Source organism: Leuciscus leuciscus (assembly GCF_965113295.1).
Source record: "Leuciscus leuciscus genome assembly, chromosome: 18".
Lineage (NCBI taxonomy): Eukaryota > Metazoa > Chordata > Actinopteri > Cypriniformes > Leuciscidae > Leuciscus > Leuciscus leuciscus.
In genome coordinates, this window is record NC_138742.1 from 16,965,149 (window position 1) to 16,978,430 (window position 13,282).

The 13,282-nt window shown below is 42.7% G+C and overlaps 1 protein-coding gene across 3 annotated transcripts in view; it reads right to left on the bottom strand.

Annotated features, from left to right (window-relative positions):
• Positions 1 to 13,282, bottom strand: part of samd11 (sterile alpha motif domain containing 11) — a 65,973-nt gene that overhangs the window by 4,652 nt on the left and 48,039 nt on the right. For all 3 annotated transcript variants that reach the window (XM_082144756.1, XM_082144755.1, XM_082144757.1), the window contains exons 7-10: positions 7,935 to 8,079; positions 2,364 to 2,476; positions 1,700 to 1,778; positions 765 to 1,489 (exon numbers count right to left, since the gene is read on the bottom strand). In XM_082144756.1, coding sequence (XP_082000882.1) covers positions 765 to 1,489; positions 1,700 to 1,778; positions 2,364 to 2,476; positions 7,935 to 8,079 — 1,062 coding nt within the window. The remainder of the gene's footprint in view (positions 1 to 764; positions 1,490 to 1,699; positions 1,779 to 2,363; positions 2,477 to 7,934; positions 8,080 to 13,282) is intronic.

Genomic DNA, 13,282 nt, shown 5'->3' on the forward strand with positions numbered 1-13,282 from the left:
GGAATATGGAAATTTATGTCTCCATGGCTACGTTCACACTGCAAGCCTTAGTGCTCAATTCCGATTTACTGCTCAATTCCGATTTTTTTTGTATAGCTGTTCACATTGTTGTTTTAAATGTGGCCAATATCAGATTCCAGTGCGAACAGATCATGGTCCTGAACTAACCAGCATGTGCAAAAGAATGATAAAAAAGACGTCACACAGCACACTGTCATACGGAAATAAACTCGGAGAACATTAAAGTAAATGATTACTCGTTTATTTATAGTGTGATCTGCCGCGGAAGCCAGTGAATTTATGTGCAGGCAATATATAAAAAGAAAATAATAATTTTTAAACGTTTATGATACGAGCCCTCGTGTTTTGCTTGAATGAGCTGTCACTGTAATACTTATGAGTTCTGACATATCACTGTCCTTCACTGACTACCTTTCGCAACTATCTTGATAACTTCGGGTATGTAAAATCTTTGAAGTGACTCCCATGAGCGCAGAATTGTGACAAATGTTGCTCTAAACTAGAGTGACGTAAAAGTCACATGAATTCCGATATGACTGTTCAGACTGTGGTCGCATTGCAAAACATTTGACCTCTATCAGATTTAGTACCTCAGACGGAAGTAAATTTTTTTTTTTTTTTATTCTAATTCCATTGGATTTGGCCCACATTTACCTGCAGTCTGAACGTAGCATAAGATACAATATCTCTCATTGAATGTGATTAGATTTTGTTATCTGAATTTTGAACAGCTGTGAACTCACCGGTGTGAAAGTAAGGGCTGGTGTATGGAAAGGTAAAGGGCAGCGTTTGTCCAGGCAAAGTGGTTAAGGGTGGGATTCCTGGTGGCAGGTATTTGGCCTCACTCTTGCTCAGTCCTGATGTGAAGAGGTGGTGGGTCGGTGACTCTTGGCCAATGGAGCTACAAGGGGCACTGAGCCGTCCTGAGCCCTCCCCCAGCTCTTTCACTGTTTCGCTAGACTTGGTCACATCCTTGCCTTGACACACCTCCGAACCGAGACTATGTCCGTCCACTTTGGAAAGCCTCTCAGGCCTGTCTTCCCCAACCTCTGCATCAATCTCAGAGTCTTTCATGTCTTCATCTTGTCCCTCTGTTTCTCCATCCCGTGCACAACCCTCACTGAGCATCTCTTTAGTCTCAGACAAACCACCTTGTTGGTCCCCTCGGAGTGGTCCTCCTTTCCTCATGCTCTTCCTGTTGCTGAGGTCTTTAGAGGAAGTGCCTACTGCTGCCCCCTGGTGGTTGAGGGAGAGTAATGGGGTGTTGTTGTGCCGCAAAACCAGCATGGCATTGCGGCGATTGAGCTCCTCTCGGAGTGGGTGGCCCTCTGGGATTTCGTGCAGGCTGCGCAAGGCAGGGTGTTCTGCAGGAAGCCCAGGATGCAGGCCCAGTGGGTCCGCCAGCAGTCGCTGCCTGTGGAGATTCTCTAACTCCTTCTGTCTCAACAACTCAGCAGACATTTCCAACCTGGAGGAACATTCCACAATCAGAAAGGCACACTGCAATATGGAAATCAACATTTCCTGAGAAAAGATTGTAACTTACATAATATAAAATTCCCCACAGTGTTTGTGTGCATCATCAATTAAATCTATCTTTTGGTATAGTACAAACAGTTGCTCAAACATCAAGTAATAGTTGATTGAGACATATATCTGTGCATCTCTATAACATTACCTAGCAAGGTTCTGTTTACGAAGGATCTCCTGTTGACGAGCGAACATCTCTGCCTGAGCAGGCTGCAGGAAACCATAACCTACAGAACAACAGCAAGAGAACATCAGTTTTACAGGGAAGGGAAACATGTTTATCCCATTTTACAGCTATGATTAAAAAAGAAATAAGGTATACATCTGTTTGTATACAATATACATCAAGTGTTCAGATTATACACATTCAAAATAGTGATATATACAGTGGCCCCAAAATAAATGATGATAGACCTTTCCTCTTTGAGGATTTGTTTTTTTACTTTTTAAACCAACCGATCTCAAGGTAATTTTAAGTGGATGTATGAAGTCAGTTCTCCTCAAGTTCACACAGGTGTCCTAGCAGAGTAACACAGGTGTAGTTCATCACATTAACTATGGATATTACACCTATGTTTGAGCATCAGAAAGTGTCCAAATAATTTTGCTTTAATGTTGATCTATTGTTGAATTTCAAACCTAACCTTTTGTTTGAAAAGCCCACTTGTGCTATATTAATTTTAAATAAATGCTATTGCATATATAACTGTATATATAACCAATACCACATCAAAAAAAAACTCCCAGGTTAAATGAGTTTGGAGTAAATGTGAGTGTATGTGTGTTTAACATCTGGTAGAGGTAATGCTCACCTGGGGCTTGGCAGAGGGCAGAAGGCATGCCCAGGAACGGGGGACGCAGGTGAGGCCCCAGAGCAATGTGAGGAGCATTCTGTGGGGACAGCAATGGAGGGTGCGATATGTCTCTGTGCACAAAAAAAAAAAAAAACACCATCATTAACAAACTGCTACTGTTTTTCTACTGTATACAAGTCTTTCACAACCTGCTTGAAGTCAATACAAAACAACATTTATAACCCATTTTGTTTTATATTACAGGATACATTTTTCATAAACGGGATATTCAAAAAGAAAAATTGTATGTACAAAATATAAACATAGATTATTATTATTTATTTAAAAAAAAATTGGAATAACGTACACAAATGTATCATTCTCAATAAGACTAAACCATGTATGAAGTCAATAGAGTCTGTCTTGGGGTCTGTAAATATGTCATGTTTGACTTCACGAAATTGTTACTTACACAATACATGCACTTTCTTAATTGTGTAGTGTTATGGTATTAAAAAGGGGGGCTTGTAACAGTCTGATATGACTGTGTGGTGGTACGGTAATTATACAGGTTCATCAACAGTCTGGTTCAGTTGTACAGAATTATGGTAATGATACAGATTTTCAACAGTCTGTTATGGCTGTGTTTTGGAAAGCTTACTATATAGATTTCCAACAGTCTAATATGGCTGTGTGCCGTTGTGGTAATGATTCAGGTTTTTTAAGGAGTCTGGTACAGTTGTACGTTGCTATGGTAATGAACAGGTTGTCAACAATCTGTTACTTGTGTGTGGTGGTATCCTTACAATACAGGTTTCCAAAGTCGAATACAATATAGCTGTGTGGTGTTATGGTAATGCTGCGTTCTCTTCCATCGGTTATTTTTATCGCTCCCTCCGGTGCACACGAGCGACCGTAGCCCCTCATCAGTCCTGTCACGCTGTGGACAGCGGCACTGTTTGTATCCTTGCCCCCCCACCCCACCCCACCCCACCCCACCACCACAACCTCCATCATCTCCTCGCTCCCTCCCTCTTGCTCTGCTGCGCTCTGTGGCCCTGCCACTCTGGTAATGAGGCCTGAATGCACAATAAGAGCATGTCATACTCCGACAGCTGGGGCGGCCCCCCAGCCTCGCCCGGGCTACAGGCTGAAGCACCCACTAATTAACACAGTTCTTCCTCTTCCACCCCAACACACACGCACACATCCCCCTCCTCTTCCTGTCTCCCTCCGCCGTATTCAGCCAATAAAAAGATGGCGTGTCGCGTAGCCTCAATTAAATTTTTCTCCTTTTGTACAGGTGGAGAACACAGGCTGTTCATATACAATACTGCAGCCGCCTTTATAGAGCCCTGGCAGGGAAGAAGGAAAACGAGAGGAGGGATAAGTAGAGAAAAGGAGGGAGAGGAAAAATATGAAGAAGTATACTAGTGGCGAGGTGTTGAAATCCAGGCAAATCCTGCGGTGTCTTTTTAAAGCTTTTTACTGCTCCTCTGCCAATGCAAGCCCCTCCATTTACTGCAACTCTTCACTGAGCCCCCCAACACACGCGCTCACACATGCATAAATATAAATGAAACCCAACACACCTAAAGCAAGCGAAAGAACAGCGCGGTTGCTTTGTACTTGTGACTGAGCAACGCTTGCTCCAGGGGGAGAGAGACTGAGCAATGCAGTGCAACACAAACACATAAACATCCAAACAGAAGAGATGGAAAACAGAAAAAACCCATCTGAAATGAGGGAAGAAGCCATATTTTGCTATGCTCTACTTAGGTTTTACGCAATTTCTTAGCTAAATAGCCCTTGCATGTCTTCCTTGAGCAAAAACAAAGAAGAAATCTAAAAACACAGGTACAAGCGGAACAAGCATGTGTGTAAATAGAGGGGTTGGGGAAGGTGTGGAGAGACACAAAGGGGGGAAATCATCGATCGATTGGGCGGCTGTTGAAATGTTAATGCTAATCGTATAACCGCTTTCCGCCGGTGCCTCGCACTTCTGTGGCAGCTCCAATTAATCTGGAAGAAGGCAGCGCGTGACCTTGGGGCCGGGAGTCGGGCCGGCAGCCCAGCCATGCTTATGTAATTACACTGTGAAGTGTGTAATCACCTGGCCTAATCCCTCAGGCCTCACAATTAGCCCGGGCGGCGCTGGCCAGGCCTGCCAAACTCTGCGCCGCCCTGCGCGGCCCACAGATGAATAACGGTCAATTAAAGCTGCATGACTGGGGCCGCGAGGCGTCCGCTCGATAGTAATTAGCTGTAATCATGGGGAGACGTGCCCGGCAGACGTGCTTCTCCTTTTATAGGAAGCAATTTTGGAATGAGGCAAGCGTTAACCATTTCACTCTGGGTCTTTGGCCGACAGAAAAAGAAAAATGGGGTTGAAAGAGAACAAGAAAAAAACAGGGCGATATGTTGGAGGGCAGGGATTATGACTCTGTTTTAACATGTATTCTCACAATATACTCAAAATGTAAAAAAATTAAAGCTGCATTGTGTAATTTGTGCTCCACTAGCTACACCAGACGAAATTGCAAAAATAATGAATATTTCCAAACAGGTTTTCCAGTTGGCATGTTAGTTTTCTCTGTTAGTTTCTCATATCAAGACATATGAACATTGTGTCACACAAGAAGATGTATAAAAAAATATTTTTTCAATGTTTTTTTAATCCATACAATGAAAGTAATTGGGATCTAATTCCTTGACTTTAATTGTATGGACAAAAGCAACTGAAACATTCAGAACATCTTCTGTGTTTTACGGATTAAAAAAAATTAAAAAAAGGTCATAGGTTTAGAAAGACATGAGAGTAAATGATGATTATTTTCATTTTTGAGTGAACTATCCCTTTAAATAGAGATAAAAGTATTTCAACATTTAAAAAAGTTGCACGAGGCAGCTTTAAAAATGTGTTAAATTTATTGTTACACTGACTGCAGTTCAGTTTACAGGCTTAATTACCGCTACATCAACTGCCTCCGTTCCTCCACCCTGCCCCATCTCTCCTTTTCTCTATCTGTCGATCTCTCTAGCTCTCTCGCAACCTAGCTAGCGGTAGGGCAAGTAGACGCCACTTGTGTTCGCTCATGTGTGACGACCTGTCAGAGTGGCAGCGGCGTCGCTCCCTGCCTGAAAGCAACGGCAGTGTGGAGTGTTGTGTGTGTGTGTGTGTGTGTGTGTGTGTGTGTGTGTGTGTGTGTGTGTGTGTGTGTGTGTGTGTGTGTGTGTGTGTGTGTGTGTGTGAAGGCAGAGGCAAAGCACCCAACTGGCCAGACGAGAAAAAGAGAGAGAGAGAGAGAAAAGTGGAGCAGAGCTGACAGGATGGCCCTTAATGAGAGGAGCGCGGGGGATTAGCCGCTCGCCACACCGTGCCCGCCTCGCCTTGACTCGAGGCGGGAACACATTTGCACAGGAAGCACATTAAAATGCATAAGGCTCTTGCTCACCCAACGCCCCCCACCCCAGACCACTGTTTGTTGCTTGTGCTGCCCCACATGCCAAACACATTAGGATTTGCCTTGCAGATTCCCTAAATGCAATCTGCCATTTAAACCCAGACAAATGGCCAGCCATGGCTACAGGACTATTGATCTTGGTAATGATTTGTTTTTAACAATAGCCACTAATGGGCGTCAGATAATCAATTATGGAGAGTCGATAGAAAGGTGAGCTTGAGGAATGGCTTCCGGCGCACTGTTTTAGCCTGGCGGACTCTCTGTCGATACTTTAGAGGGGTTAGCAATGTCACACAATCTGTGCTAAAAGCTTATAGCCCACCCAAACATACAGGCCAGTATTCTGTCATAATTTTTCCACTGTCATATTCACAAATGACATGGAGAACAAATGGAGAAATCTGGAAGACTGCACTGGTCACTCTTTTACATACAATTTTAATGAGACTGAAGCTTTAAAGCTTCGAATGGGACATAAAACCCCCAATTAAGTATCCAAAAGTGTTTCTCCGTGAATGAATCATTCAGACTGATTTTGTGAATCAAATCAAATGATTCATTCTCATGAACTCTTAAGAACGTGCCAAGTCATATAGACCACTTTTATAATACGTTTATTGTGCGTTATATGATTTTTGAAGCTTGAAATCTTTGGTCCCAGTTCATTGTAACTGTATGGAAAAAAGATAACAATTTCCCCTTATGTGTTCCACAAAATAAAGAAAGTTATATGTGTTTGTATGATGACAGAATTGTTATTTTGGGTTATTTAACCCATAAAATGTGCATTTTAACAGTTTTAACATTTTCTGAGCTCTAACTAAACGGTTAAACAAAGGGTTAAAGAACCAATGAACAAAAAAAAAATGAGTGTGTAGGAGCGAGAAAAACACTTTCCTCCCTCCCTCCTTTCACCCACAACCTAGGAAGTGTGCAGGCCTCGTTAACATCAGCGGTCCTGTGTGGCTAATTACCGTGAGCTGGCGGAGCTGCGGCGGCTGGCTGGTCAAAGCTGCACGCTGAGCTCCTGACATGATGCTGCGCTGGGCCAGGAACCGAACAGAGTTCCCCCACCCACGCTGGGTGACCCCTCCCAATTCACTTCCTCCCTACCGCCTCGCCTCGCTGGCCCATTATCGATCCTCCAGCTTCCCGCGCCACATAAATAATCGACAAGCAATTACCTGCCTACTCCCGCTGCCTGGGCTTTGTTTGGAGGCGGAGGGGAGCGCCGCGAGCACAGTGGCCTTGCTGAGATGAGGAGAGAGGGAGGAGGAGAGCAATTCGGTGGGGGGGGCATTGCAGGAAGGAGAACGGCGTGTGTTGTCCTAGCGACCCGTTCGGTCCTGAGCCCTATAAATGCCTCCTGACAAGATCAAATCGAACAGGGTTGCGAAGAGGTCATCGTTGAGATCATACCCACTGGCACATCCCATTAAGTGGATTTTCTATTCTTTCCGTGGCCTTAAAGCCAACTTCCATTTTTCCCTCCCTTTTCACTCTTCCGTTACTTTGGTGCATAATTTAATTTTTCCCTGTTTTCTCTTCGGCAGGCAGTCACCCACTCCAACATGCATGCAGTATTCATTAGAGTCGGATGTTGGCTTCATTATTAATGTAAAATATTCATGTTATTTTAAAGCTTAGCATTTTTTCCTGTATCCGTGTTCTTAAAGTGCGCCTCAGAGGTTTCCACTCAGCAGAGGGCATTTATCAACCAAACGCGCACTCACATGCACATATACAGCTCATCCACTTTTATACGACAATATAGAGTCAAGAAAGCATGTGTGGTTTCAGCCACTGTCCTATCCAGATGCCACTTACTAAAGTTTTTCCTACATGAGATGACACCATGAGATAGGATATTTTGTTGGTAGAACAGTGAAATCTCATTAGCCCAAAACCTTTGCCACATAATTGTACATTAAACATCAAATATCCTCTTATTAGTTGTGATAGTGATAGATTGCTTGTCGCATCTTGTCTGGTATGGACGCCACGTCAGGCTGTAATACGTTTGCCCATCACAGAGCAAGAGGTGGAGAGACTAATGTGAAAGACTTAACATACATTTAGTCTAAAATCTAACAATTTAGATTAAAGTGTTAAGTATGTGTATTACCGCTCAGGGAACTGTGCGTCTCTGTGCTGGGGAAGGCCCTGTTTGCGCCGCTGGCTGGAGGAGCTGCCTGCAGAGGGGACGTGGGCTTCCATTCCTCCCGCGTTTCTAACGGCAGCCATGGCTTCCTGACGCACACGCAGCAGCTCTGTGAATGAAATGAACAGACCAGTTAAATCGAGAAACTCGTCCGGTCTGTGTTGTCAGTGTCAAATCTGTCAGTCTAGCTCTGAACCAACACAGTAAGATTTAGTCCAAGAGTCCCAGAATATGTTATATGCCACACAGGCAAGACTTCACACTCCTCCTCACAAATGAATCCTTTTAATCGGTTAAAGAAAAACACAGGTGATCTACTGCAGTCACTTCTTCACTGTTCAACATGGGGCTCCCAATGAATCGCTGAGCATTATGGGACAAATATGAGTGTAATTGAAGATGAAGCATATTGTTTATTAATGAAAAAAATAATAATCTACCCATCATTAAAACCAATAAACCTTAAGAAAAATAAAATGAGGACTGTCAATAGAATACAATAAATGATTAATTAATCTCATGATTTCTGACAAGTCTTTAGGAAGCAGAAAGAAACAGTAGTAATGTCAAATTTGGGGGGGTTTTTACCACCAGCAGCCGCTTGCAGACCCCTAACAGTCAAAAAATTACAATATGGAAAATATCCATAATAATACACAACAACAATTTGTCACTGGTTGCACAAGCACATTAGAGTAGTATCAATATTATTTTTAAAAAATCGTGATGTTTGACCACTGACACATTTCTAGGGTGTTGTGGGTTTCTAAGGTGTTCTTGGTGGCAAATCTATGTATGGATTTTTTGTTGTTGTTGTTTATCATTCACCAAGCAAAAATAATGAGTTTGTTTGCTTATAAAAGTAATTCCGCACCTTGACAAGCCACTCGATTCATGTATCATTCATGTCCAATAAACGGTGCGGGACGTGCTGAAATTTAATACTTAAGATTAGGAGTTAGTTCATAGAGCTAATCCTTAACAAACACCATTAACAAAAGTCAATAAAATAAAACATAAGAATAATTATGACTTAAAGGGATAGTTCACCCAAAAATGAAAATTCTGTCATCATTTACTTGCCCTCAAGTTGTTCCAAACCTGCATGAATTTCTTTCTTCTGCTGAACATGAAAGAAGATATTTAGAAAAATATGGGTAACCAAACAGTTGTGTGGCAGGCACGGCGTCATGCCTGACGGGCCTAGGCCCACCCACTTTTCAACAGGCCCACCCAAAAAAAAACTTAATATATTCTAATTTTGTCAAGAATTATAAAAAAAATCGTCAATAAGCTCATAATTTGTACTAAAATAGTCTAAATGTTTAGTTTTAAAAACAATTTTAAAAAGCTGGCTATGTCTATTTTGATGTTTCTGCGCAAGTTCAGCAAACAGTGAGGTTCGGGTTTGTTCCGATCAGAGCTCGTGAGCGGAGAGCGCATTTCTGAATATTCCGCTCTGCTCGCTCATTCCGTAGGGTCGCTCGCTCAACCCAGAATGGCCTGCTGGTTGGAAAATATGTGGAATAAGGGCTGCCTCCGACAAATTTTTTTTTTCTAGTCGACTAGTAGTTGTTCATTTAAGCCATTCGTGGACAAATCGCCCCTTTATATTAATTGAATTAATTAAATAGGCTATAGCCTACAGAATAATAAGCGTTATGACCGCACGCATAAAGCTTGCCACAAAGAACCGGTTAAAGTAATGATTATGAATGTGTCTAAATTAGCAAGGAGACATTTAATTGTTTAGTAATAAACTGGTGTTTTCTGTGTCGCTGCAAAGATGAAGTTGACGATGCGGACTCGCCATGAACGCCAGAGAGAAATGCACATGTCATATGGATTACATAATCAGAGAGTAGCCTATTTATTTTGGTTTGAATATTTTCGTTTAAAAGTAGACATTTCAAGCTTTCTGTAATATATAGCCTATATTTCTCAAATCTGTGAGGCACAAGCTGAGTTTCGGCACCCTCCAGTTCACATGCAATGCTAGTGATCGTGCCGGGGCCTTATTACATTGTCTGCTATATATTTGCTTCTTATTTATTAAATACGGGTAATTGATTGATAAAACATTGATCAAAATTAAGATACAATTTATACAAAACGAAAATCTTTTAAAAAGAGTTTTCTATAAAACAAAACTTAATGAAGTCGTCAAAATCATGTTTTACCAAAAATAGCGCCGTTGCTAGGAGGGCGCCAGCGCCTCTGCCTTTCAGCACCTCTGCCTCGCGAGTGGATGATATCCCTGAAGACGCCTAGCAATGATATACCTTTAGTGGTAGTATACCTTTAGTTAAGTTATACCTTAAGAGTCTTCGTAGCGCGCTAAGAGACAATGTTATTGGAAAATGCAGGCCAGGTATGATGCGTATGATGCGTAACGGAGATTCCAAAGCACTCTTCTTTGGTCAGAACCACGGAGAGCGATCGCGGATAGGTCTGTCCTATGCACCGAAACTTTTAACAATGCAACAAAATATTTAAAGAGCATCAAGCTATTAAAATCTATATTATGTATACGCACAGATAATATAACAGTAGGCTATATTAGTCAATATTTTTTATTAGGTTAAGCAGTGATTGGATAACGTTTTTTTAATTTTTTTTTTTTTTTAACGTTTTTAATTTAAAGCCCACCCACAATTGGTCTGGCCCATCCAAAATTGGAATCCTGGCGCTGTGCCTGTTGTGGGGCACCATTGACTTCCATAGTATGGAAAAAGTAATGGAAGTCAATGGTGCCCAATTGTTGTTGGTAACAAACATTCTTTAAAATATCTTCCTTTGCGCTCATCAGAACGACTCGAGGGTGAGTAAATGATGATAGAGATATTTTCATTTTTGGGTGATCTATCCCTTTAAACTGTTTGAGATGGCATGTAAACTGAAATGTAATTGAGCTGCTGGTCTCCCTCCTGAACCTGCGATGTTAGACCATCCCAGACCCATCTCCCAACATCACCAAACTAACAGGGTCACAACAGGAAGCGCACTCTCTAATGAAAGAGTGTTAAATAGAAAATCCATCCTGCATGCCTCCCTCTCTTCCTCTCCCTCTCTCTCCTCTCTCGCTCCCTCTCTCCTCTGGCCCTTTTTTAATTAGACGGTTCCCTCGGGAGCTGGCGGCCATTTCCGAGGCTGGCGTGTGGGTCTGAGTGATCGGGTCGGAGGCACCACGACAGATATTAATGTGCACAGGCCCGTTGTATTGATCTGTTTATTGCACTGCCCCGCGGGGAACCAGACTGACAGCGGACAAACCTCCAACAGCCCGTGAGAGGGAATAAAAGAGAATGAAAAAAAAACCCCAGAAGAATCTACTTTCAAGGAAAAGCAGAAATGCCTGTCATTTGGTCACACACTCATTCCAGATGATCAAAATAATTAGTAGTCTGTCCACAGACATTATTACCAGCTGGAAAAATCTGGCTAAAGCATGTTGATGTGTTTTGGAAAATGGTAGCTGGTTCCCAGCACATCACTGATGCTCTTAGACCATCTCGGTCTGGCAACAAACCTTCTAATAACCAGCTGCTGCTGCAACCATTTTCCAATACACACCTATAAGCTTTCCAGCACGGTAAAACAGCCCCAAAATCCACTAAAACTCAAAAGTCCCTCGGAAGCCCCTTTCCTCGGTTGCCCAGCGATGAATTATTCCCTTTAACCTGCAACAGAGTTAGCACAGGGTCACCAGGGGCTGCATGTACAAGCACACCACTCATCCAAACAGTGACATCCTGACACCCATGCGACCATCTCCCACTCACATTCACTCTGCACCCTCTGTCACACCCCAAATTTGCATCATCTGAGTCAGTTACTGTGAAATCTTTACCTATCGAGATCTGGTTTCCTCTGCCCCCACATACACAAAGAGCTCCCGTGGCAAAGCACTGGCAAGCTTTGAGAGCTTCTGTATTGCCAGAAGCAGCTGACAGACACAGCACTCATCGGGAATTCTTTCAGGGGGACGACAGATCTAAAGGCAACTGAGAGCAGCCCATTGCCTTTTTCTCTCACTGACCTCAAACTTTCCAATGGTAGCATGTGTATAAAAAGTGCATATTATATATATACACACATATATATTATATATTAAAAGAAAAACAGATAAATATCAACCAGTTTAATTATCAAAGAGATATTCTGCATTCAAAATCCACCCCCAAAATCTAAACATGGGCCCCATCAATTTGAATGGCCACAACAAGGACCTATAGCAACCTCATCATAGCCAAAGCTAAAGGTGCACAACACCGTATCAGTATACCCCCCCCCCCCACACACACACACACACACCCCCCTTCAAATGCACACACTCACACAAACCTATCCGTGCCTCCTTCATGGCCTTTCATTTCAGGGCCTCCACTTCAAACACATGAAAGGATGCTCTGCGGGGATCCAGGCGAGAATGAACGAGGGAGAAAAGAAAGAGAGAATATAAAAGCAGGGCTGTGTGTAGAGAGTTCTTGGGGAGTGTCTGGGGGGGGGGAATGGTCAGAAGGGCCTGGCCCTACTCTCTGCCTATGTCAAGGGGTCTTTGGAGCCTACTGTATAGAACCCAGCACTGCATCAACACTTCCCGACACACTTCAGAGGCACACACGAGGGGGTGGGGTGAGTCGAGGGGTATAAAGACGAAGCCATAAGGAAGGTGCAGAGATATGAAGAAAGGAAAGGAGCCAGATAGAAAGAAGGCATCTCAAAGGAGAGAGCAGGGAGATGGAGGCACGTGGAGGTAAAGAAGAGAGGAGAAAACACACAGAAACACAGCTGGGGTTGACGCTTCCCTGCGCCAGAGAGGTTTCTCTGAAAACTCACTCCAGAAAAGTCAAAAGCAGCTCAGTGTGAGCTATGGTGCTGAAGAAACAACAAAACCAAAAAAAACAAGAAAATAAATTAAAAGCGACGTGAGGATAAGGGGGGAAAACAAGTAAAATGTGAAGGATTGGAAAGGGAATGTTTGGGACAGACAGCCAGCTAAAATAACCAAATTTGTCACAAGTGCAAATCAAAAAATTTATAAACGGAGCAATTCCAAGAGGGTCCTCACACTATCGGTGCTCTGGCCCTAAAAAAATTATTGATTGCTTTAAAGTATAAAAAAAAAAAGGTTGTTCTGACTTAAAAAAGACGCAAATGCACCATAAAACCATCATAATAGACTTGTGCAATATATTCAAAGATTTTTTAAGCCACACAACTAAGAAATAAACCCAAAATTGAAGTCAATATTTACTGATAATCTTCCCCTCAGTGAGCTGTTAACAGCTGTGACCAGATTGTGTCAATGA